The following is a 26,201-nucleotide window of genomic DNA, read 5'->3' on the forward strand; positions in this document are numbered from 1 at the left end:
TAAGGAAGACACGCAGATAAGACAAGTGCTTGGGATCTTCCCAAATCCCCCAAGTTCTCACTAGCAAACCTGGGGAAACCATCTGCCTCCAGGCTTCGTTAAAATCTGTGGCCATGGGGCTAGAGAGATGGCTCAGCAGTTAAGAGCACTGGCTGTTCTTTCCAGAGGTCCTGAGTTCAATTCCTAGCAACCACATGGCGGCTCACGACCATCTATAATGAGACTTGATGCCCTCTTCTGGCCTGCAGGCATACATGCAGGCAGAACACTGTGCATAATAATAAATAAATAAATCTTAAAAAAAATCTGTGGCCATAGTGTATGACCAATCTGTGAGGGATATGAACAAGGATGGCACCAAAAGACCCATGGGTGAGTTGACTTAGAAAGCTCAGTGTGACTGATGTTCCTTTGGCGCTGTGCCTTTCGAAACTACGGAAGGTATCATAAGCCATACAGCCAAGGACAAGCAAGTGGGGATTCAGATCTGGGTTAGAGGGGGCTAGTGTGGTTCTCAGCAGGCATCATGTGGCCAGGGGACAGTTGCTCTCAAGCCTTAGCTTTGCATTCAGCGGGAGGTGTGCAGATAGATTGTCACACGGGTAATGGTTACCTGGCTGGCAAGTATCTTTCCTGGCTCTTTGCCCCCTAGCGACAGTATTCTCCAAGGCAAGGTGTGGGTCTGGCTGGCCACCGAGTTGCTTACCCTCTGAGGGCGAATTGAATTTGGTCTCATTTACAAAGTTAGACAGGTCCGAGGGCTGTGGGAAGTCCTGTTTGTCGGCATCCAAATCCACTGTCATACACGTCCACTTCTGGCTGGTGACGGCCAGCTTCTCCTCATCTGTGGCATGAACCACTGCAGAGATGGCTGGGGGTGCTTCCGGCGTGGCAGCTGGAGTGGAGTCCTGTGAGGAGAGGAGACAGCCTCTTCTTTCACCCAGTCTCAGAATCCACGCCCCTCAAACCAAGGAAACCCCTCCATCTGCTCCCCTGGGGCTCTGATCCACAGTGCCCCTGGAGGAAACTTTCCTCTAGTGATCTCCTTTACTGATGGTTGATTTCAGGGAGCGACCATGGGTTTATCAAAATTAATTAGTTAATTAAAAAACAAACAAACAAAAAACCCAACAACCCTGAACATAGTAACTCCTGCCCGTAATCCTAGCATCTGAGAGGCTGAGGCAGGGGAACCGCTGGGAGTGTGAGGTCAGACTGGGCTATGGACCCTTTCTCCAAGGACTGGGGATGTGGCTCCATGGCCTGGTGCTCGCCTTGCATGTGCACAGTCCTAGGTTCAATACCCAGCACTGAAAACAACAACAAAAGGCCTCAGTATGGTGGTTCACCCCTGAGACCCCAACACTCAAGAGACTGAGGCTAGCCTGGGCTATGCAGTAAGTACCAGGCCAACATGAGCTCGTGTGAGACCCTGTCTCAAAACAAAACAATAGCTAAGTCTCTGTCTTGGTTATCTGAGAGATTCCAGCTACTTTTACAGTCGTATCATCAGCACTGTCTGAGAGTCCTCACACAAGTCCTGATGAAGAGAAGGGTTTTTACCGCCACTGTATAGTGAGAGCCCAGGGGAGAGCTACAGCTGGACCTCAAGTCTCCTATCCCTGGAGCTAAGGTCCTGGTATGTTCTTTCCCTGCCCAACGGTCAGCAATTGAAGCTGGGTTTGATCTGAAGATCACCTTGTCTTATAACCCAGAATGGTAGCAAGCCTGCCTGAGGATTCCCTTCCTTGGTCTATGAGGAGGGTGGAAGACATGAGCTTGTTACAAACACCACCAAGAGGGAAAGAGACTCATAATGAACTCAAGCCCCCACTTCTTTTCCCTAAAGATTTATTTTATGTGTATAAGTGTTTTTGCCTGTGTGTGTGTATGTGCATCATGTGTGTGCAGTACCCACAGAAGCCAGAAGAGGGTGTTAGAACCCTTGTACTGACAATTGTGAACCACCATGTGGGTGCTGGGAACTGAACTTTGATCCTCAGCGAGAGCAGTGAGTACTTTTAATCACTAAACTTTCTCTCTAGCACCAAGCTTCTTGAGGGTAAGCATCCCTCCTCTTCCCACTCTAACTCTGATGACATAATTTGTTATTCCTGATAGTCAAGTTTCCCCTGAATTTTCTCACTCTGTGTCCATTGATTTCAAAAGGCCCTCTCAACTTGATGCAAGTTCTCAGAAGATTAAATGGCCAGAAGAGACTAGAAGAATTCCCACTATAAAATCTTGCCCTTATTCTCAACTAATTCCTCATAGCACACACCTTGATCTCCACCAAACTGAGGGGGAGGTCAAAACACTCCACGCCATAAAGAGAAAAAAGGAAAACTCTGCTCTCCCTGTTTTTTGGTGTGCATGTATGCATGTGTGCACAGTGTATGTGCACGTGTGCAGGAGTGTGTATATGCATGTGTGTGTTACACAAGTGCATGAATGGTGTGTGTGTGTGTGTGTGTGTGTGTGTGTGCAGACAAAGCAGCATTAACTCCCCGATTAGCAATGTAATATGCTCAAGGGATCAAGGGAGTGCTGTACCTGAGAAGGTGGATCAGACAGAGGAGACCTCTTTGGTGACTTCTTCACCCTAAATGTGTCACTGTAAATAAAATGGGAAAGGTAAACAACACAGGATCACAGGTCATTCCCAAGCACCCGGCAACTGCCCAGCCTCCCGCCTACCCAACAGCTCATTCTGACTTTGTAACTGATATTATTTTTGCCCCCAAGGGGAAGATCCATCAAGCTGGAAACCTTTACCGAGAAGCCATTTTGGAGAGCCGACCCAGAAAGATGCAGCTAAATTTAACAAACCGTTCTTACTATTACACAGCAAACCTGTGGCGAGGAGACTAATTTCTGAGCCAGCTAAGGCTGGGGGAGGGGCCGCAGGCTCATGACACTAATTAACAGGATCCAATTTTCACATGGGCAAGGAGACGCAGCTCTTAATGAATAGCCAGAGGAGCCTGCGCAGAAACAGGAACGTTCTGGATCCTGTGGGGACCCGGGGAGCCCTTTGTACTCCCAGGAACACAGAGTGCAATGGGTTCTTCTGCTCTGAGAGACTCTGGGTGGGATTCTGACTAAAGGCAGAGTCCAGGAAGATGGTGTCTTAGGCCTCTCCGTGGCTGTGCACAATTAATGGACACCATTCCATACTCTTTTCTCCCTTTCTTTTTCCTTCATACAAGGTAACGGCGGTGGGGCAGACTGACCCCAGGAGAAAGGGAATGGTTTTGGCATAAGCAGTACTATTCAGTCCATGAGCCACCATGCTCTGGGGGTCATTTCTATAATCAAAAGTGAACACCCTCAACCTACAACTGGCCCTTTTCTCCTGGTTCCAGCTCTCCCCAGTATGGTTTTAGGACCAGGCAAGGCTAGAGCTCAGGGATGGAGGAGGCAGGGTCCCTCAATTAAAGTCCCATCACTCTCCTCCATTTCCCATGTTAACTAAGTAAGTAGATAAATCCGATACCCAAGTTCCTTCCCTGTGTACTCTCAAATAAAACACTCCAACAATGGCATTTGAATATAAGAAAATGCTGTGAATGGTTATTTACAGCATTTATGGCATTTGCCATAAAACAGTCCAGTCCCAACATAAGGTATATATTTATTCATGCATATAAATATATAACTTTCATAGGTGCTAGATGACTTGAAAACACTAAAAGGCGGCTGCTGGGGTAGGACAGAATTGGGAGACTCCATGCTATCCTGGAGGCTGCCAGAAGCCTGGGTCCAGGTCAGCTTCCCCTGTAAGGGAAGGTTGAAAGGAACATAGATTGAGAGCCCTGAGCTCTGCCCTGGCTAGGGTATGCTGTACTAGAGGCACACAGGTGGCCAGTTGCATTGGTGCCTGGTGGGGCTACCCAATGATGAGACATGTTAATATCCAGCCTAGACATAAGTAGCCAAGAACATGACCCAAGGCATGCTGGCAATGGTTCTCAGCCATGGGTTCCATGCTGAGCGGATCCCACATCCCCTCAGATTTCTGCAAGCATGAATTTGGAAGAGCCCAAATGGTAATGCCTCATAATGTAACAAGAAACAGCCACGGCAGTCTCTGCCCCAGGCTTCCTGCAGTGCTTCATACGAAAGCATCCTGCTACTGAAAGCAATCACCGCCAGCCCAACTTACAACAAAAGAATGGAATGAGGAGTTAAAAACCAAAAGATGGATTTCAGATGAAGATTTTCACCCCACCTCCACAAAGGAAAAAAACAAAACAAAACAAAACAACAACAACAAAAAAAAAACCAAGCAGGGGAAGGGTTCCATTGCAGACAGGCAGGCAGCTGTTGGCTAATCATGTTTGCACAGCCCAGCAGCTCATGCTAATCAGGGTGAAACAGAAAAGTAACCTTGACGGCAGGGGAGCCCCGACCCATCATCATTCCCAAGCTCTACACAGGAACGCAGCGGCCACCACAGAGACGAAAGGAGAGGGGTAGCAAGCGGAAGCAAGGCGGAAGCCCCACACGAGAGGGGCAAGAGGCAGATTGCATGAAATTTACTTACAACAGAGAACACACAGACATCACATCTTCAACCATCCTAAGACAAGAAGACAAAGAAGAGAGACAGACAGAAGGAACTGACACAAAGATAAATCTGCAGACACCGGGCACTTAGTGGCTTAGGATGTGGCAGCCATCCATAGCGGATTCTGCTCCAGGGTACACAGTCCAGCCTTCTGGGGAGGGGTTGTGGGCACACAGCCTCTTCTCCGGGTTCTGACCACCTGGAGGGTTGGTACCTAAGAGCTCTGCCTCCGCACAATAGTCTCCCAAACCAGTAGACCGGCATGTACTAAGGGTGACGCCAGGACACAGGGGCAGCTTCCCCAACCTTCTTAGCCCTGATGAGCAAAGGGGAAAGCGACTGGGGGAAATACTATTTGGGGTCAGAAGAAGGGGGCGGCTGCCTGATGACTCTCTTTCTAAAGGTGAGAAGTTATGGCTTTGAAGTGTAAGCATTTCTGGGTATTATTCCACTTTTCTGTTTGTTTGTGTTTTTTGAGACAGGATTTCTCTGTGTAGCCCAGGCTGGCCTCAAACTTAGAGATCTGCCTGCCTCTGCCTCCCAAGTGCTGGGATTAAAGTTATTATTCCACTTTCAAATTCTACGTGGATTTGGGTAAGTGGGAGTTGGGGGAAGGGAACCCATGATCAGAATATGCTGTATGAAAAAGAATCTATATGAAAGTTTAAATTATTAAAAAAAAAAAAAGGTTCTAATATGGATCTTATAGAATCTCTAAGAAGGGCCTGGTTGGGGAACAGAACTAAAAAAAGTCCATGTTTGGAGCTGGAATGGCCTTCAGCTACCGTAAGATGGTGACAGAGCAACCCACAAAGCAGAACCTGAGTTATTCTCAGATTCCTGATGCAGATGGGTCACCCTGTGTTATTCCAGCCAGACCCAGAGAGGCCAACACTGGGGCTTGTTCCACGGCCCTGGGATGGGAGGCTGAGTGTTCTCCACCTGATTAAATTACAGCGATGCTTCCCAAGAGAGCCAGGACGTCTGTAGCAACCGGGCACATGGTCGTCAGGTTACAGGTCCTGAGGAATGGACCTCTAGCCGACAAAGTTGGGCTTCTCAGGATGAGTGCCAAGGGCACCAACACCAAGCAGCCAGGGGGAACCATGGCATGTGTGGGTGGACAAAAGCCACTCTTCTTAGGGACTGGAGGGTTCGCTTCCCCCGTCCAGGTCTCACCAATCTCCTCAGGTCTTTCGGGGACTTTCAAGTCTTATTTGAAAAAGATGACTGGAGAGTGGGAAGGCAAGAAAGAGCCTGTCTCTAGCACGCTTGTCAGAGGGCACGCAGCAGCTCTCTCCATCTGGGGCCTCCTGTAGCCTGCTACCCTTTGTGGCCCCTGAGTTAAAGTCGTATTAGCAGGTAGGAACAAATGCTGTACACTTAACAGTATTTCGCAGGGTGTGTGTCTCAGCTAATCCAAAGGCAATGCATATGCTAACCAGGGAAGAGTTCAGCCACCAACAGGAAGGCCGCCAGGTCTGCTCCTTTTCTACAGGACTTCCCATCGTCCCCTGGAGTTGAGAGGTCATCAATGGCTAAACATAAAACGTCAAGCCACCAATTAGTTAAAAGATCAAGGACTGTGGGTTCGGGGATTGGGGGGGATGATAGCAAGGAGGCTGCAGAAAGAAAGGAAACATGTGTCCTGCCTGCTTGGAGAAACAGCCACAAAAAAAAAAAAAACGGTGTCATGACAGCCACGGGGTGGGGGTGGGGGGTGGGGTGGGCAGGACGAGGGCAGCCGGGGACTCCCCAGGCACAGGCAGGACTAGAACTCACAGCAACGCACACCCGCTCTCAAAATCCTCACCACCTCCCTCCTTGAACTTACGTCTTCAGGGGGGTCTTCTTCTTCTTAGCGGGCTTAGTCAGCCCGTCCCCGTCCGCTTCGACGGTGCTGGCTGGGATCTCAAAAGAGGCTGGGGATTTGGAAGGTGAGCTGGGGGTCTTAGAGGATGTCTTAAAGGGGTCAAGGGACTCTTCACAGGCATCGGGGTCAAAGTTGTACGACTGTTGGGGCAGTTTGGGAGACTCTTGCATTTTTGAGGTGGAGGAAAAAGGGTTAAAATTGGGGTCGTCCCACTTGTCTATATCAAAGGTGTAGGTACCTTTAGCAATGGGGATGTCATTGGGCTCGGTAGGGGACCTTGGAGGTGAGGCAGGAGTGTTGTCGAGTTTCTCAGGTGTCTTTTTCATCTTTGGCCTCCTTAGGGGCATTTTGGCAACTGGCTTCTTGCCTATCTTTTTGGTGGGAGGGGCGTTTTCCTGCTGGCTGTCCCAGTTACCCTTGTCCTCAGAATAGTCAAACTCCAGCCTCACGGAGAGCGCTTTGGCAGGCAAGTCCTCCTGCCCCCCACTATCCGATAGGGTCACCTCCACTGCCTCAGGGGCTGTGGTAAGAGGCACTGATTTCCTCCCCACAGGGGGTGAGTTCTGCACTCGGCCACCTCCAGAAACCAGAGGGCTGACGTCTTCGGCACTCTCCAAAGTCAAAGGGCAGGAGGCTGTGGGCACAGCGGCGGCGGCGGGCTCCAGGGGCGTCTCCTCTGACAAGGTGCCCCCAGTGCCCTCGGGTGTGACCGACTCCGTCTTTGTCTCCGGGGCAAGGTGCTCCTCGGTGGGGACTGGACTCTCTTCGTCCGGCTCCTGCTGGGTCTCCTTCACTGGAGGGGTCTCTGTGGGTTTCTTGGCGGCCTGTTTCTTTTTCAAGGAAGGCGGCCGTGTTTTTTTAGTTCGCTTGAGGGTGCTGGAAGCACTGTTAGATCCTGTGCCACACGCATCTGCGGCCAGGGTCCCCGCTTCGGGGCTGCCCGGGCAGGAAGCACCGTCAAAGTCGCTGGCTTGCAGGCTGAGCGAGCGGGACAGCGTGGACTTGGAAGGGGGCACGGACTCGGTGGATTTCCTCCGCGCGCTCACCTTACACTCCTGGCCCTTCGAGTCGGCAGAGCACGGCTCCAGGCTCTGGAAGTTATCCACCAGCTCGATGCTGTCAAAGTCCAGGTTGTACGCCCCACTGCTGGCTATGGGCTTATCTTCGTCGAACACCGCCGAGGAGGAGTGTGAGGGGCGGAAAGGGCTCCCTTCCACGGAGTCGCTGCGAGGGCCATCGGGAACCACGACCGGCTCAGCACTGCATCCTGAGGGAAAGGAGACAGAGCTGTCACCTGAAGACATGGGACACTTGAGAACGCTTCTCGTTCTGTGCCAGAGCAGAGGTGGATAAACCCCAAAGACGGGGGCACCCCCGTCCGTATGGGCAACAAATCCTGGTTTCATAGCCTCACTGGCTCCAGACCCTGGGCCGGTTTCCCTCAGTGCCCTCATCTGTAATAACGAGAGCCAGGTAGCTGATCAAGGGAAAGCCCCATGGTTCATTCATTCCAAAGCAGTTTACTAAGTGCTTGACCTTGACCAGGGGTCATGTTGAGAATCTGAGCAACAATCAGGAAAGAGATAAAGGCTTGCTGTAGACCACTGTCCTCTTGGCCTGTGGGCCACTGCCATCACCACCAAGGCATCACCACTACCAAAGCATCCCCTGACTACTTACTTGCAAGGGACTCTCAAGATCAGGCCTGATGCCAAGTCCCTCATGAAGGAGGAGTTGGGGAGGGTCATTAGACCCTCCCCTGAGAGTCCCATCACGCCTTCCTACACATACCCAGGCTGGGCATGGTCTCTTTGTAGAGCGTGGAGTGCCAACCGAAGGGAGGATTCTATCCTTGTAGCTATGGAGAAACTGTCGTCCACGCCGAAGAGACTTTCTGTGGTGTGGCTGTTTTGGGGTTACCCACACTCTGTAAGTAAGGCCAAGCTGGACTCTAGGGGATTGGTACTTCAGTCTGTCATTCGTGTCCTATCAGGTTTGTTTGTCACCTCCGCCGGAAGTTCACAAAACAAACAGAAAGCACCTTAGACAGAAAGGGCTCTGTGTGCAAAGGCCCTGGGGTAGGAGTACCCCTGGGGTGTTCTAGAAATAATGAGGAGGCTGATGTGGATGACGTCAGACAGGAGCAAGGCAGGAAACAAAGAAGGCAAGCAAAACACAGTCAACCTTTGGTATACAAATTAAATACAGTCACAGTCAATCCTGACCCTGACTGCTCCGACCCTGGGAAGAATGTGCAAGGCTCTGAGTGAGAAGGCCATACAACTGAGCAGGACTGAGCTTGCCCTCCGCCACCCGCCCCTCGGGACACGACCTGGACCCTCTCCCGCCAACCTGCTCGCCTGCCTTACTCTGGCATTGCCTCTTGTCCATTCTCAGCCCTCTCCTCCCAGCTTCCGAGCTCCTCCAACTCTGCCAGCCAATAAGGCTGCTCCTTATCTTCCAACATGCTCAGGGACTCCAAAGGATGCCCAGTGGTCTCCCTGCCCCACTGCTCCCGGGAAACCCACCAGCCCTTGCGCGGATTTCTGGGTTCCCAGCTGTTCTGCTAGAAAAAGGAAAACCGTGTACCGTGGTCTACGGCAGGCAGACCATGAAACAGAACAGGCTGCACAGGACTGACGGACTGTCAGACTGCACAGGACTGATGGACTGTGCACACAGACAGACATTATGATGCATTAGCCCCTTTCTCCAGGTCCACTTCCAGCTAAAGTCCAGGAAGCTATTACACTTGAGTTTCGGATAAATGGACAGTTTCTAAGAGGATGTGGCACATGAGATTCAAACTCATGTGACACATGGTCTGGGTGTCCTCCATTTTTACTTTCTAAATGGCTGTCTTGTCCTTTGTCCCAATACCCCAGGTGTGGGAGAGGCTCACATTCAAACAAGCCAGTCTGTTTCTGTAGAAGGCACCCCACTTCCTCCCACTCTGAGCTGTGGATGCTCTCTGCCATAGTGGGGGTGGGGTCCTCTCACGGTGCTTCCTAACTTTGCTCACAGGCAAACCCCGCAGCTGGAGCCTGGCTGAGAAAGTGGGAGATAACAGCCCAAGGAAATGCAAGCCTCTCAGGTTCAGAAAGAGGCTTACAACCTGGAAAACGTTTCCAATCTGGAAAACTGTCCCTCAGAAAGCTTAATAAACATCCCTTGGATTATGAGCACCTGGGGGAGCCTCCCTGTCGTCATTCTAGCAGCCAGTGCTGGCTCCAGGCCTTCCCATCTCTCCCCTAACCCTAACTCCAACTAGGCACACATGTCCTAAGCATTTGCAGCCTCTGGTCCCAGCTCTTTGCACCAAATTATTTCCTACCACCACCACACACACTTGCTTCCTCCTCATCTCAGGACCGGTGTCCATCTTTCTTCCCTCTGAGGTCACTTCCCTTCTCTTCTGAGGTCCTCTGGCCTTCAAGCACAGCCCCTTCTGGTCAGCAGCAACCTCAACTTCCTGCCCTGTGGCTGCCCCGGAATACTTGGTTCAGAAGGCAAAGGACCAGAGATGCTGAGGGGGCCCAGGTGCTGTCACATGGGCTTGGCAGCAGGGAGGGGGCCTCGGCCATCCCTTCACTTCTGTAGACAGACCCTCCAGTGCCAAGCTTCCTTTTCAATCTGCTCCATCGCCGCGGCTGCCTTCAAATGTCAGTAGTTTTCCTCGCATCCTCGCATCGTGCGGCAGTCAGCAGAGAGTCAGCTTAACATCTGCTTTGGTTTCCTGCCTACTTAGCCCGGCTTTCCTACTCAGAAGTACTGTTCCCTAATTGAGTCACAGGCAAAGACACCCAGTTTTGCTACAGTTTCTTATCTTCAGCCCAAAGGATGCCTGGGGGCAGTCCCTCATCGTGGGGGGCCAGCCTGTTCGGTGTAACGATGCTTTGCTTCATCCTTAGCTTTGACCTACTAGATGCCGGTGGCACCTTCTATCCTAGTTGTGACAATATGTCTCCAGACATTGCCTCCTGTCCCCAGGAGGGCAGCGCTGTTTTTGGTTGGGAGTTGCTACTTTACAGAATGGTTCTCAGAGCAGAATGGCTCTCCCTGTGGTCCATCACAAGGTTGGGATAACTTCCCTACATCATTGCCACAGGCAAGCCCTGACTTGCAAGGTAAGCATGTCCAGTTGGGTTCCCACTAGACTGCTACATAGCCACATAGATCTGCATGAAGACTTCCTTTACCCTAAATCTGGGGTGCCCCCAATGTCGGTCACTATGGGACACATCTTGAATACAGAGGTGAGGAAAGATGGGACCCAAACCAATCCATCTATGTCAACATGCCGCTGCACTCACTGGTGTAAGCCCGGGAAAGATGCCTGTTCTAGCTTCTAGTTCAGTCCTGGGGAGGTCAGCATCTGCAGCTTATGTGAAGAGTCCCCAGAGGCTTCTCAGCTATGCTAATCAGCTCAGTTGCCCCCACTCCATTAAAAGACTGGGTGGCTTTAACAACACAGAAGAAATGTGTTTCTCGTTGTCCTGAGTCCTAAAGCCGGAAGTCCACAATGAAGGTGTCACCAAGTCTGGCCTCTCCTGGGGCCTTTCTCCTTGGCTTTGAGGTGGTCACATCTGGCTGTGTCTTTACATGGCCTTTCCTCTGAGCGGCTGTATCCTTGATGTCCCCCCCTCCCTCCACCCCGAGACAAGGTTTCTATGTGTAGCTTTGGAACCTGCCCTGGAACTCACTCTATAGACCAGGCTGGTCTCGAACTCACAAAGATCCACCTGCCTCTGCCTCCTGAGGGCTGGGATTAAAGGCTTGCGCCATCATCTCTGGCCTTATGTCTCCTCTTGTTACAGGGCCCCACCCTAAGACCCCACAAACCTTAATTACCACCTGAAAGGCCCTATCTCTACCATACCACACCAGGAGTGAGGACTTCAACATGCGTATTTAACAGGTACACAATCCAGTCTACAACACCTGTGCTGGGCAACAAAGCAGGAACACAATCCAGTCTATAACATCCGGTCTAGAACATCCATGCTGGGCAACATAACAGGAACACAATCCAGTCTACAACACCTGTGCTGGGTGACAAAGCAGGAACACAATCCAGTCTACAACATCCGTTCTATAACATCCATGCTGGGCAAGACAGCAGGAACACAGTCCAGTCTATAACATCCATGCTGGGCAAGACAGCAGGAACACAATCCAGTCTATAACATCAGTGCTACACAACATAACCTAAGCTAAACAGAAGCATTCAGAAATGAGGGGTTTAGAGGAAAAACAGTGCCCTGACGACTGACATCACCCACCCGAAGTCTCCCTACCTTCACCGGAGGCCACACTTCTTAGCCTTGCTGGAGCATTTCCCAAGTGACACTTGAGATGGCCAGAACTCTTCCTCCTGCATTGTGAACTCTCTCGGGGACAGGGATGCAATGGCCAGAGTGAACCCTTGGCATCCTGATATGCTCAGATTCTCAACTGACTAATAAATCAAGCCCCCAGGAAGCATGGCTGACCATCTGAGCACGCTAATATGGAAAAGATCTCCTTTTTAAGCACGCTACCGAAGATCAACAGAGCATTACTTGGTCCTCTTGTGGCTTTTTGTCGGGAGTTGTAGGTAATCCAGAGCAAGCATATGATAAATTCAAGACTTCCCAAACTTGTCTAGCCCAAAACACATCTGAGACACTGATTAAAACCTAGACATCCCATTTTCCCACCCACTGATTAGTCCATCCCTTCCTAAGGAGTAGACCAGCAGAGCCAAAGCTTTGAATTTCTATTTTAACAGGTGCCACAAGCGAGTGTCCTGGTCAGGGAAGCCTGGGGCTAGCTCCCTTTATTAAATGTTAAAAAAAACTTTAAAAAAAATTTATGTATATGGGTGTTTTGCCTGCACGTATGCCTGTACACCACATGTGTACCTGATACCTGAGGAGGTCAGAATGAGGTGCTAGATTCCCTGAGACTGAAGTTACAGACAGTTGTGAGCTGGGGAGCATGTGGGTGCTGGGAACAGAATTCAGGTCCTCTGCAAGAGCAGCTAGTGCTCTTAACCACTGAGCCATCTCTCCAGCCCCACTTTCATCTTAAAGCTTCCCTCCCATCCTGTAAGACACACAATGGCCTGAGGATTGAGGGTGACCACAGACAGGACAGGGTCAGTCGAGAGGCTGAGCTTTGACTCCCTGTGAGGATGCCCAGATAGGGGCAGGTCTACAGTGTCCACTGCCCTCCTAATGTGGTCCAAAACACAAGGCTCAAGAAACTACACCCAGTATGGGCCAGCAAGAGTGGCAGAGGCCCCTGGAGAGGCCCCTTCTCTCTGGAAGACCTGGCTGAGTCCTAAAAACTCTCACCTGTGGAGGAGGGCTCTCTGAGCTGCTCCTGGGTGTCCATCTTGTGTTGACAGGTCTCCTCCCAGACCTCCCTCAAGTCCTAGAGGCTTACCAGAGATCGCGACGTTGGGACTGTGGTAGTAGTTTGAATGTGACTGGCCCCCATAATCTCATAGGGAGTACCACTATTAGGAGCTATGGCTTTGTTGGAGTGGGTATGAAGGAAGTGTGTCACTGTGGGGGCAGCAGGCTTTGAGGTTTCCTATGCTCAGGATACCGCCCAGTGTCTCAGTGGACTTCCTGTTGCCTGCAAGACGTAGGACTCTTAGGTACCATATGCCTGCATGCTGACATGCTCCCCACCATGATGATAATGGACTGAAACTCTGAAACTGTAAGTGAACCACTCTAATTAAATGTTTGTTTTTTTTTTTCTTTATAAGGGTTGCCATGGTCATGGTATCTCTTCACGGCGATAGAAACCCTGACTAAGACAGGAACTAACGACAATTAAACTGGGGAGAGTCTATGAAAATCGGACTTTTCTCATTATGGTCCAGTCTTTGAGAAGCTAAGTGACATGGCAGTCAGGATGGTGAGAGATCAACGGGGGCTTTGTGCAGGTGGCGTCACCTACCGGCATCCGGGGGCACCTCTGTGGTGACAGCCCACTGGGGGTGGTCACTGAGCTGGAACCTGGGCCCCAGCTCGACCACATGCACAGCAAATGTCCCATTTCTGTCCTGTTTGGTCTCTTCCCCCAGAGAGCTGCCCACCCAGGATGCCATAGTCTACTCTGGTAGGCCCTAGGTTGAACCAGTGGCTCATCATGCCTTCCAGATCCTCTTGTCATTTTAAAAATGGTCATCCCTTCTAACCTTCTCCTTCAAATGCTACCAGGAGCAACAAATGAAATTGCACAAAAGTGCTTCCTTTGGAGACGAGAGAGAGATAGCAGGGTAGTTAAACTCGAGTTTGGTTCCTAGCACCCGAATGGTGCCTCACAATCATCCATAGCTCCAGTTCTAGGGGATCTGACCCCTCTTCTGACATCCTCGGACACTAGGCAAGCATATGGTACACATACACACATACAAGCAAAACGCTCATAAAAACAACAAAACAAGTCTGAAAATATACATATTTTCAAAGTGTCCCTTTGGTAAGCTAGAGACAGCAGCAAGGTGACAGGCCACCAGTGCAGCCTGGTTCAGAGAAGGCGGTGCCAGGGTTCAGGACTGAGTAAGAAGTGATCGAAAGGCTGCAGCACATCAACTCAGTGTCCTTCACCAAAGCTCCTCAGCCGTGCTCACTGTCGTAGACCCCAGGACACCTCTCAAGACACCAGTGTTGTCCCACTGCTACGATGATGACTGTGCAGGACGGTTTGTGTCAACGTGACAGAAACCTAGACATAACCTGGGACGAGGGAATCTTAACTGAGAAAATGCCTCCGGAAGATTGGTGAGCCCGTGGGACATTTTCCTGATTGACGATTGACGTGGGAGGGCCCAGGTCCCTGTGGGCAGTGCCACCTTGGTCTGGTGGTCCTGGGTGCTGTATGAAAGCAGGCTGAGCAAGTGGCAAACAGCAAACCAGTGAGCAGCACCCCTCCATAGCCTCTGCTTCCGTTCCCGCCCCCAGGTTCCTGCTCTGACTTCCATTCATGATCACAGCAACAGAAACCCTACCTAAGATAGTGATTAAATGTTGTACCAGGACAACAGCTGCCCCGTCCTTGCTGAGGACCCTGGGCTGAGCTACCCATCTAGAAGACCAGGGCATCCCTGGTTCCCTAGAGCTCATGGAGCTGCCAGGGGTTAGAGTATGATTATGGATAAGGAGCTGCATCCAGACTCTCCAGTAGGGTCACAGAGGGAAGTAAATGGGTGTCTAGAGGACCAGGGCCTGGCCAGCTTCTTGGTATCTCCACCCACATTTCTCAGGGCAGTGTGAACACGGCCATGGCACAGAAGCACCGGATGCTGAGTGCCCGCCTTGCATTTGTCCCCATCTGAGGAGCCCAGTTTTCCTGCGTATAAATGAAGGCAGCAGCCTGCACATTCTGGAATCTCTCCCCTCTGGCTGCTGTGTGCTTCTGTGCCATGGCGCACAAACTCGCTCCTAGGACCCAGCACAGGGTAAGTGACTGCTCTGTCAAACAGGTCTCCAGGAGGAAGAACCACGTTTGTATTCCCCGTCAAAGGTCTCGCCTATTATTTCCTGTGGCTCCTGGGGCTCCTCTAGTGACATTCCAGGCATTCTGCAGAGGAAAACTGTAAACAATGGGTTTTCCTCTCCTGCCCTCTCTTTCCCACGGTTTTCGGAACAAGCTCTCCTCTCCCCAGCGCGACCCATGCAGCAAGCAGCACAGTGCCTTCTCAAGCCTTTGCGGCCCCCGGCGGGTCTGCAGGATGGATGGGAAGATGGCGTGGGGGTGCAGCTTCCAACCTGTGCAACAAATCAGGTGATCTTGTGTGCAGCCCAAACCAAGGAGGTGGGTGCTTTATGCAGACGGTCCCCAGTTCAGGTCTCCTGACGGTGTTCTCTACACTGACAGGCTCACTGCAGTTTTCAAAGAAGTGTTAAAAGTCCCCATTCAAAGACTCCAAGAGGTGTGTTCAAAGGTTCCAGGGACTGTGACTCAGGGGCAATTAGCATCGCCAACCCCCTCCACACAGGTTATCTCTTAAGCCTCTATAATGTTCATCCTTTTATGAGCTGCCATTTAAGTAAGAGGCAGGACTGTGTGTGTTTGTTATTAAGAACGGAGATGATCCTCTGCTGTTGAAAAAGAAGTTGGGGAGTGGCTGGCGCTGTCCTCCCTGTCCTGAGGCAGCTGCTGCTCCTCAACAGTGTGCACACCAAGGTGATGAAGACTGAAAAGCCAGAGCCTGGCAAATGGAAGCTCTTCATTTACATCTGACTGCCAGAGAGCTCCTGTGCTACTTTGTGCTCTAAAGCTTACCTTTCTAGACGGGACTCAACTCGTTCACAATGTGGGCCACACTTCAGACTAAATGATGAGGTTCCCAAGCATCATGGCCAGATGTATGGATCTCCCAAAACCAGCGGTGCACTGGGATATACATCTAGTGCGCACGACCCAGGCTCCTCTTCACAGTACATTAAGACCTCAGAGCTGTCCAAAGTCATTCTCCAGAACAGAAGAGCCCCAAGTCAGTCCTAATGGAGCCCACCTGAACATACGGGCCTACTTAACGCCTCAGCCCACTTTCTGACTCCTCGCTTCAAGCATGGGGTGGTAACGAAATGGTTCTAAGTTTGGCTGTTCTGAAGACAACCTTGTATTCATGGGAGAATAAACAGAGTAACTGGCTTAAAGCCTAAAGGGGATGTGCAGGATAGGATATGTTTCAAAGGATGAAAACAGCGAGTGTCTCCCCTTACCCCAAACATGGCATTACTGACTTACAGTATTCTCCGTGTTATTGGGAAAACCATACACGAGGGACCCAGTGGTCCTCAGTTCCTGCCTGGGTCATCTTTGGATCTAACTGACCAGGAAGGAAGCAAGAGCAAAGGACAAAAGTCACACAACCTAAAAAATGAAGGTGATCATCAGAAGTAAATGCACAGCGCCCGTTGGGTGTCTCCACAGGACAGATGCTATGTCGCCTGTCTACGTTTTGTCTCAGCTGGAGCAGCCATTCTGGATGTGAGACCATGTTGGAGGAAGTCGTGTATAACCAAGGAGGGGAACCATACCATGCTTCCAGATCCCGGTGCTCAGCGTCCTCCAGAGTAACGGCCTGTTGCCGCCACTGCCCTTTGAACCAGTGCACAGTCGCCAGATACAGACCACTGAACACCCGATTCCAAGCCGAGAGAAAGGAGGCTGTGTCCTGTTTTTGTGTGGTGTTAACTGCTCAACTGTCTCAAGTTTAATATGGGGCTAGACAGATGGCTCAGGAGCTGTCAGAGGACTGGGCAGGAGATCCTGGAAGATGTACCGAGGGCCATGAAAGTGACCTTCCCCTGTGTGGGCCTTAATGATGTGGTTGAGCTATAGGTCTACAAAGTGTTGGGTATTCAGCCACTTTCCATCCAACTAGGGATGAGTTTGTAAAAGTGATATGGAAAGTGCCTTTTCATTTTGTGTTATCACACAAAACGGAGGAAGGGGCACTGAAGTCTCAGAACTGCGGACAGTTCTCTGGCTCCTCCACCGTAACTCAAGACAGGCACCCACCATGCCCCTCTCAGGCCAGCGTCTAGACTCAGTGGAGGGCACGAGAGGGGAAACACCATCCCTGTCAGCCCTCAGCAAAGGACTCAGTCCCATGAAAGCTGCCCTGCTCTGTTCCCCGGCCCAAGGCATCCAGCTGTTTTAAAACTAACTAAACCTTGGGACTGCATATACTTTCTAAATCAGCGGCCTGCTTCTTTGGCAGGAAGAAAAAAATTCCATCCATTTTTTTTTTTTTAACCACATCAACATCAAGACCAAAACGTTATTTTCAGTTACAAGGCACTTGCTTCCTGAGTGAAGGTGAGCCCAGACCGAGGCCTGTGTTCCCCCGCTACCAGCTCCATCCTTGCTGGGGATGCCTTCAGCCAGGCTGTGAGTGCCCAGCTCTTGGTCCCGCTGTAGACAGAGTAGGCCATCAGGAAGATAGGGTCAGGCCAGGAGAAGCCGTGGACCTTGAAAGTGACTGCCCACAGCACCTAGTGCCTGGTCTAGAGGGAGCTGGCTCTGTAGACTTGTCACGGGGGAGGGCTGAAGCCTAAAGACGGCCAGAGTGGGGTCCTTCAAGTGCTACCCAGGTCTAAGGATGGAGCCAGTTGGTTCCTGTGGGGCCATTTCTATGAGGCTATGTCTCTTGTCAGGCTTTAGACTAAACTTCCCATCAGAGGTGGTTCCATGTCCTCTGGTATAATGGGGACGCACACCGAACAGTATCCATGTGGGCGGGTGCCCTGAGATCGGTTCTGGCCCCCAGTGATCTCCATATCTAAACTGAAAGGTGCTATTTAATTCCTCCTAGGAGAGAAAAGCTGTGGGCAAGTGTAGGCAATCAGGAACCCCAGAAGTGCCAAAGGGTCATCCTGCACTGACTGACTCTTCTTACCCATGTGCTGACGTCCCTTCCCCCAGCCTGGGAGAGCTGGCCTTAGAATACAGGTGTAGAGTGAACTGAGCTGTCTCGTGTCAATATTCATACGGGAGACGGGGTCAAACAGTAGACCAGAAGCTTCTGCTGGAAATTTCCAGCACCCATTTATTTCAACCCTCAAAGCTCCCCCAAGCCTGCAAGAGCTCAAGCAACAGAAACACTTCCGGGACACACACAGCACAACCCACTCTGTTCACCCTTAGACATGATAAAAACCAGTGAGGCATAAAACACAGTCAAGAGAAAGGGGCCACTGTGGGCTGTGGACTGTCCAAGAGCCAACTCTGTCCCCTAGAGCCGGGAGCTCCTGATATTTGGTTACCTGGTTCTTCTGGGGCTGGTGGAGCGCTGACCTCAGGCTCTGGGGTGACTTCAGGGGGTGGTGGGGGTGGGGCCGGTGGAGCTTTGACAGGGGTCGTTGACTCAGGGGTCTCAAAGGCTTCCTCAGAGTCGGAACTCCTGGCAGAGAGAGAGAAATAAGAAACACAGGTAAGCCAGTGCCAAGTAGAGATTCTGCTGAGAAGGCATGGCCTTCTAACTCTGCAACACGCAGAGTTGGGTCAAACATTCAATTCAACTTCTGAGACAGGTGTGAAGGTCACCTCGAAGCATGATTCCCAGGAACTCTGACACTGGCATTAAGATCAAATGATAAACTCTGAACATGGCTCTACTTGAAAGACACGTGTTCACCCTAGTGACAAATTCACACACAGTAGGCCTTTGGATACATTTTGGTTACACTACCTGGTACTGAGTCAGTCTAAGAGATAGAGAGACCATTTTTACTGTTCACCACGATGACTCCAGCCCACCTCTAGGATCCTCATCTCATAAACTCAGTTTGCATTCACTCTCTCTCTCCACCCAGCCTGCCATCCTTTCTCCTCCCTGCTTCTAGATGTTTACTGGTCTCTTCTGCGGGGCTGGAATCGCCATGCAGATAGGCTGGCCCTGTTTTTCACAGTACCCACGGCCTAAGACGGAAGGCGATGCATGACAACCTATAGAGTGAACAAGAGCCGCAAAGTCGGCCCGCGGAGGATATGCAGGCCAAGCCACAAAGAACAGCCAGCCACTCTTCAGTGGTGTGGTGACAGCCCTCGGTGGTCCCTAGGAAAGTCTACCTGCAAGGATGCCTCTTCCTGCAGAGACCTGGGCCAAAAGCCCACCAAGGAAAGCTCCTCTCGGTAACAAGAAGTCAGTGGCCAAGCCTTCTTCTCCCTTCCTGCTTCTCCAAGCTACCTGATCTCAGCCAGAGGAATGGGGAACTGAGTTCTAAGTTCTCCTGTTGCCTACAAGACACAGGGCAGCAGTCCACTGCCCCGAGATGATCACAGGACCAAGGCCACCCTTACCTGTGAGGACAGCCTCTGTGGAGAGCAGCAGCATGCTGGCTCCCATCTCAGAACAGTTCCAATGCACCCAAATGCCAACCGATCCCTGGCAAGGAAGGGAGAGGCTAACTACCAGGATGGTGGCTATACAGGACTGCGAATCAGGACTGCTGAAGATTTATAATTAAGTTATGTCACAGCAGGAGACAGGACATGGCATGTCCGGATTCAGTGCACTCCTCCAACACTGTGAGAGGCTCATAGCCATTCAAGCTCCACAGGGTCACAGGACCAGTGACCTTGGAAGATGGTAACCTCTTCTAAAGACCACCAGCCGGCCAGCAGAGTATCAGCAAGCAACAAACCCCTCTGCTGTCCATTAGGACCCAGGAAATGAGCTTTTAGAACATCTACATCAAGGCTGGGGATGCAGCTCACTTGGTAGTTATTGCCTAACATGCACAAAACCACAGGTTTAACCCTTAACATGACATAAACCAGGCATAGTGGTCTGAGCCTGTATAATGTTAGCACTAGAGGTTGAGACAGGAGGATCAGAAGTTCAAGGTCATCCCCAACTGTGTATCATGTTTGGGGCTCAAAGAAATCAGTAAAAACATCAGAGCTGCTTTTGATGAGACCTGAGCTAAAGCCAACTTTGTACTAGATTTCACTAGTAAATACTCAATTCTCACAAACACAACAGGGAACACGCTGATTTCTTTTACACCCACATATTAATGTTAAGGGACTCAGCTTTTGTCTCTGGGGAAAATTTAAGTTCCATCCGCACTTGGACAGCAACCGATCTTGGTAGGTGAAGTTTTAAGAGTATGAAAACCCAGGGAGGTTATACAAACGAACGGTAAAGAGGAATGAAAATTCTGATCACCTTGCTAGGCCTGGGATGTAGTCCTGGGAAACAACGTCCTCACCCCAGCATCCATACCATAAACATCAGGGACAACCATGACAAAACACACCGAGTTAACTTGCCTCTTTCTGGAGCTTCCCTGGGCAGCTAGCAGCCCGGAGTCCCCACTGCCGCTCACCGCTGCCCACATCCACCGGGCCCATTCCACTGGGGGCCACATCTGCCAGGAGTCAAAAGCCATCTCCATGGAAAAATAGCCCCAGTTCCCACCTATAATATTCTTGCTCGTATCTCTTTCATGACATCACCAAAAAAAGGAAGCTTCCCCGGCCTCCCAGCAAGGAATGCCATGAACTGAGCATCTCCTGTGTTTGGAGGCCCCAGGCTGCCTTCTCAAGCCGAGATGCAGAGAGAAAGAGAGAGACCAAAAGTTGGTCCTGTTGCTTCTACAACCCTGGGCACTGGCAACTCAAGGCTTTGGGACACAAAGGGCCCTGGTCTTTCCGAGTAGCACAAGTGACAAGGAGGGCCGGATGCTCTTGCATCCTAGCTGTGAATTCCAATGAGGTTTCGCAGGCAGCAGCTGCCAGCCTGCACACCTGCTCGGAGGACCACCATTCACCCGGGCCTGGGGTGGGTAAGGAATGAGGACATCAGGCTCATTGTGCCTCATCATCTTTTTACTATGAACTGTGTGCATCCAAACACCACAGGCCACTGAGGGCCACTTCTGGTGCTGCTGGCCTTGTTTGCATATTTCCACACTTCCTCCCAGGAGCAGAGAGCAAGTTAATTAGGGGAGGCAGATAGCAGCTTTTAAAATTCGCTCTTTCCTCCCCGCTCAGCTTCCCAGGGGCCTTAAAAACTCTTCCGAGAGCGAGAATTTCTGCAGTCCGCCCACTAAGAATCTGTGCACAAGAATAAAGCAGCTGGGTGGAGTTCCAGCATGAGTCCCACGGCTCAAGACCCACCGCGCTGTGGCTGTTGGCTTGTTTGCCTTTTTATTAGCAAAGCACAAATAATTACACAGCTGAGACTCCACACACTTTCAGAATGGAGAAAAGGAGGAAATTAATTTGTCACAAATATGTATCAGAAAGAGAAATGGTGTCACAATTTACTAAAACCCCTCCAAATTTCAAGAAAATGTTTACCAGGATATGAAAATGTTATGTTTACCAGGTAAGTAAATACAAGAGTATAATATATATGTGTATGTTTGTATGTATGTATAAATATAAGACATTAAACACAAGAGTATAATATATGCATACATATAACACAACACACACACACACACACACACACACACACACATACACACACACGCGCGCGCTTCTATATGGAAAGTACAACAGCCAGCATTTGTGGAACATCCAGACAGCAGCCTAGGTCTATTGTGTACGTACATTTATCTATCATCTTCAGAACTATGGGCTGGGGCTGTAGCTCGGTTGGTAGAGTGCTTGTCTAGCATGCATAAGGCCCTGGGTTCAATCCCCACCACTGCATATGTTAGGCATGTAGTGTACAAAAACCCAAACAAAATACCTACAACAATCGACGACTAGCCTGCCTGGTGGAGAACGGGCTTGCTTCACAGACAAACCACAGCCTAGAGGAGCAAGCTGTTTTGCAAGGCTCTGCAGCCAGCAAAGGAGATCAAAGCTCCAGTCTCAAACCGTCGACCCCTGAAGCTGTGTCTTCACCACATCTATGGCTTCCCAACATCTTCAGCAAGCGCAATTTTTATGTTCTCGTTATATACAGTCTATCACAGAGAACAAGCAAGCGGTTTAAATGAACTTGCAAATGAGACACTGAGGCTGAGGGGTGCCAGCGCCACCCTTGCCGATCTTTCTCCTGATCACACAATGTTAGGGAAAGTCCCGACGCGTATCCAAAGGGGCGATTACTAACAGCCCGGCGTGTTTAACGGTCTATCCTGTGATCGCTGGATTCTCTACAAGGCAAACAGGCACCACCTAACTGCACACGCCAACTCATCCACCACCACAAGGCAGTATTTGGAGGAATACTCAACACCACAGTGGGGTTTGAAGGTGAGGAGAAAGATGGAAATGACAGATTGTCCTAGCCATGGAAATGAGGGCCTGCAGGGCTCCCCAGCTGTGTTAGTATGGTTTAAAAACATTTCTAAGAGTGGGGGATGTAGCTCAGTGGTAGAGCCTTTGCTTGCCTGCATGCTCAAGTTTCAAGTTCTAGCTACATACACACACACACACACACACACACACACACACACACACGCCGCACGCACGCACGCACGCACGCACGCACGCACGCACATGCACCTAATGTGAACCTCTACAATGCTCTAAACTCTAACCAAGCAGTCTACAAATCCCTGTTCCACACAGTATGAAATATTAAGAACTCCAGTGACATGCTTCAGTAATTGTCCCGCAAACAAGAGTCAGGTAGAGGGAAAAATGGACTACAAGGGCTTATTTCCCTACATTTAGTTTAAACTTCATGTTTTTACTTGTCAATTTATAACAAAATAGTCTAAGATCAGGGGCCACAGATACATCTCTCTCTCTCTCTCTCTCTCTCTCTCTCTCTCTCTCTCTCTCTCTCTCTCTCTCTCTCACACACACACACACACACACACACACACACACACACATTAAATACAAATGTTCCGGTGACACATGGATGTGTGTGCATATAACTGAAACAAGAGTGTTTTTAAATGAAGAGGTACTACAGTTTTACAACATACCATTAACTGGTTACACTTCTCTCAAGTTTTACTGGCGAGATTCCAAGGGGCTTTGTTGGACAAGGGCCTGGGGCCCCAAGGAAACAGCCATGCAGTACAGTGTTTGAGCAACACAGAGCTTTCCCCTTCTACAGAAGGCTGCATGGCTGCTTTAAATCCAGCAGGCAGGCACACCTGAGCACACCCACGGTCCTGCTGGGCTTCCACTCATAGTGCCAACCGATCCTGTGCCTCACTCTGGGTGGTCAGAGCCTGGCCTCACATTCTTCTCCAGCTGGCTAACTCTAAGCCTGGCGGACAAGCCAAGTGTAACTTTCGAGGGCAAAAGGCAACATGGAGCACATACTTCCATCTTAGAAAACTGTCACCTGGGGAAGGAATTTTTGGCAGGTGGTCTCTTTATTAATTTCTTTTATTGTTTGAGACCAGGCTGCCCTCAAACTCACAGAGAGGTGGGATTAAAGGTGTGTGCCACCACGCCCAGCCCTCCTAATTATTTCATTTGGCCCTTTGACAGAAAAGATGGGATGCTGCAAGATAGTTGATTACACTGTGCAAAGATATGTCGCTGTGACTGGTTTAATAAAAAGCTAAATGGACAATAGCTAGGCAGGATTTTGGGGGCAGAGAGATCGCTGGGAAGAAGAAGGCGAGGTCACCAGCCAGACTCAGAGGAAGCATGACATGCAGGAGATGAGGTAACAAGCCATGAGCCATGTGGTAGCAAGTAAATTAATAGAAATGGGTTAATTTAAGTTCTAAGAGCTAGTTAGAAACAAGCCTGAGCTATTGGGTGAACTTTCATAATTAATAAGAAGTCTCCATGTGGTTATTCGGGAGCGCGCAGGCGGGACAGAGAAAGACCAGCTACAACCGAACATTTAATTGACATTTCCTACATAGACCATACAATGCTCTAACTCCAAATCTGAATGAAAAACTCGAGAACACAGTACTCCATCTTCTTAAACAGGTGAAGAAAGACGAAGGGAGCTGAAGTTACTTAACCCGGTCACTAGTCCATTCATAGCAACCATGGTGTAGCCATACCTGGGCTGGCCTTCATTAAGCACTGCCTTCCAACAAGAGACTCAAAACAACCCCTGCCCTGGAAACCTAAGGTTCCCCACTTGATTATTAAGAATTAGTTCACAAGTACTGCAAATGAGGAAGGGGATTCATCTGTACTTAGCTAGTCTAGATCAACTCCTCAGAACACTAGTTTGCAGTTCCCAACATGACCGTGGCCAGGGACCAGATGGAGGACCTTGGGAACACATATCTGCAATGAAATGACATGGGGCGAGGTGGAAGATTCTCCCAACAGCCCCACCTTCTACTAGAAATGGGAGATCTGCCATGACAGAAACCTTGGCTTCTCGCTGCCATGTTCAGCATGAGCGTGGAGCCCATGAGTTCCCCAAGGTCCCCCTTTTCTGATTCCCTATCCCCTCAAGACCAAGATAAAGTTAAAACCATGGCTTTAGCCAAAGCCCTACTTCAGGGAAGATTAGCCTGGCGTGTCTAGTCCAAACGACCATCTGCTGTCCCTGAAGAGAGAGGGAACCCTTCCAGAAGCAAAGCAGAGCAGTCTCACTCTGTACATCTCATGTGAGTAAGAGTTGGATGAACTGGTGTGTATTTTTAAAATTGCTGCATACTGGATTCTATTCATTGAAATATTCCACTAAATGACAACTTTAGACAGCCTTGTCAACAAAAGTCATCCTGGCCAACACTCACCCACCCATATGGGCACACACACACACACACACACACACACACACACACACACACTCACAAACGCAAGCATGCGCACACAGGCTCCTCTTTCCTCCTGCCTAAGACCACTGGGCCAGATGGGTAACTTTCCAGGGAATGACTGACAGGCAATTTCACTTTAATCTGCACATCCTGAGTCCGGGCAAGTCATCTGCTCTGCGACATCATCCTTCACACGACGTAAAGGTGGAACAAGGCGGCTACCTAACCAAATACTAGGATTCATCTTAGACAGTGAGGTGGCCGAGGGACAGACGGTCAGGAGCCGTGGTCCATGAACACAAAGCTGTCGCTGGCAGGCCAGACTGTGAGAATTTTCCGGGCTGACACCTATGGTCACCCAGAGAAAAATCATGCAGATGGGAGCATGTGTAGCTCAAGATTCCCAGCACCTGGGGCCCGCTGGGCTTATGAAGTGGGGCCTGTTTTCAGATGCAAGCGGTTATGGGGAGAGGTGAGGAGGGTTCCAAAGTGAGAGAAGGGGCCGAGGGAGGGAGCACAGATGGGGTGAGGTGGAGTGGGACGTCCCTCCGCTCTAGCTCTAGCCAGTGACAAACTGAACACAGCTGAGAGACAGGATCGACTTCTGGTTGGCCAAGGCAAAAGAGGAATTTATAACAAGGCTATGGAGCTGAGGACTCTGATACGCAGACAGAAATGCCAGCTCCAGCCATTGTTTGAATGTCCCAGCCCTCAGCTCAAGGCTTAAGTCCCAGGAAGGTAGTTCCAACTGGTCTATCTTTGGTCATATGCCTATGTCTTAGCTAATAGAAGGCAGCGAACCTTAGTTAAACAACCCCAAGAGATAAGACAGACAGAATTCCCCAAAAGGCAGTCAGAAAGGAGAGTGGATAACGGAGAGTCCAAACACAGACTGTCCACGCACACCCCCCCTCCCGGCCATATCACCGAACAACTCTAATTAAGTAAACCCTGGCCTCAACTTTCATGATAAAGTCTCAGTTTAAAATATAACGGAATGCTTTAACCCTGGAAGGAGAAACTATCTTAACCCACAGCCAAGGGATCAACCACGGGACCCTGAACAGCCTCACAAAGGCATTAGACAGGAGGTAGCTGAGAGAGCTACAGCTGTATTTGGTAGCTGTGTCTCCTGAGGTCAGAAAGCTCCTCTGTGGTGGCTGCAGAGAGGTCATTCCCGTTACACCAGAAATGAAGGCACTAGATCATTCCCCACATGCACAAGCACACAGATCAGCTTCTGCAAACACCTCCTTATGGTATCATTTACGTTGGAATTTTCACACACACACACACACACACACACACACACACACACACACACCTGACTTTGTGCATTTCAAAGGATCAGGGGAAGAGATATCCTAAAAGAGAGATCAGTCAACTATGATTTAGGAGGCAGACCGGGTACCCCATGAACCTGCACTCACCTCATAAATATTCATAAGAACTTGCTAAGATCCACAATGAAGAGCCCACCATGCTGCTGCCCTCCTCCTCTGAACCGGCTGCATCTCTCAGCTGAATCAGTTCCTTCAAGGAGACAGTAACCAAGCGAGCCCAGCAATGCAGCGGTAGCTCC

General features: G+C 50.2%; 1 protein-coding gene across 18 annotated transcripts in view; it reads right to left on the reverse strand.

Moving 5' to 3' along the window:
• Nucleotides 1-26,201, reverse strand: part of Tacc2 (transforming acidic coiled-coil containing protein 2) — a 211,561-nt gene that overhangs the window by 29,381 nt on the left and 155,979 nt on the right. For 9 of the 18 annotated variants that reach the window (XM_037209913.1, XM_037209907.1, XM_028868284.2 and 6 more), the window contains 4 exons: nucleotides 18,221-18,357; nucleotides 6,405-7,710; nucleotides 2,554-2,614; nucleotides 614-908 (listed from right to left, as the gene is read on the reverse strand). In XM_037209913.1, coding sequence (XP_037065808.1) covers nucleotides 614-908; nucleotides 2,554-2,614; nucleotides 6,405-7,710; nucleotides 18,221-18,357 — 1,799 coding nt within the window. Of the gene's footprint in view, nucleotides 1-613; nucleotides 909-2,553; nucleotides 2,615-4,546; nucleotides 4,583-6,404; nucleotides 7,711-18,220; nucleotides 18,358-26,201 lie in introns of all 18 variants that reach the window. The other 9 variants (XM_037209926.1, XM_037209943.1, XM_037209932.1 and 6 more) reach the window with 2 other exon arrangements.

The sequence above is a fragment of the Peromyscus leucopus genome, chromosome 1, assembly GCF_004664715.2.
Source record: "Peromyscus leucopus breed LL Stock chromosome 1, UCI_PerLeu_2.1, whole genome shotgun sequence".
Lineage (NCBI taxonomy): Eukaryota > Metazoa > Chordata > Mammalia > Rodentia > Cricetidae > Peromyscus > Peromyscus leucopus.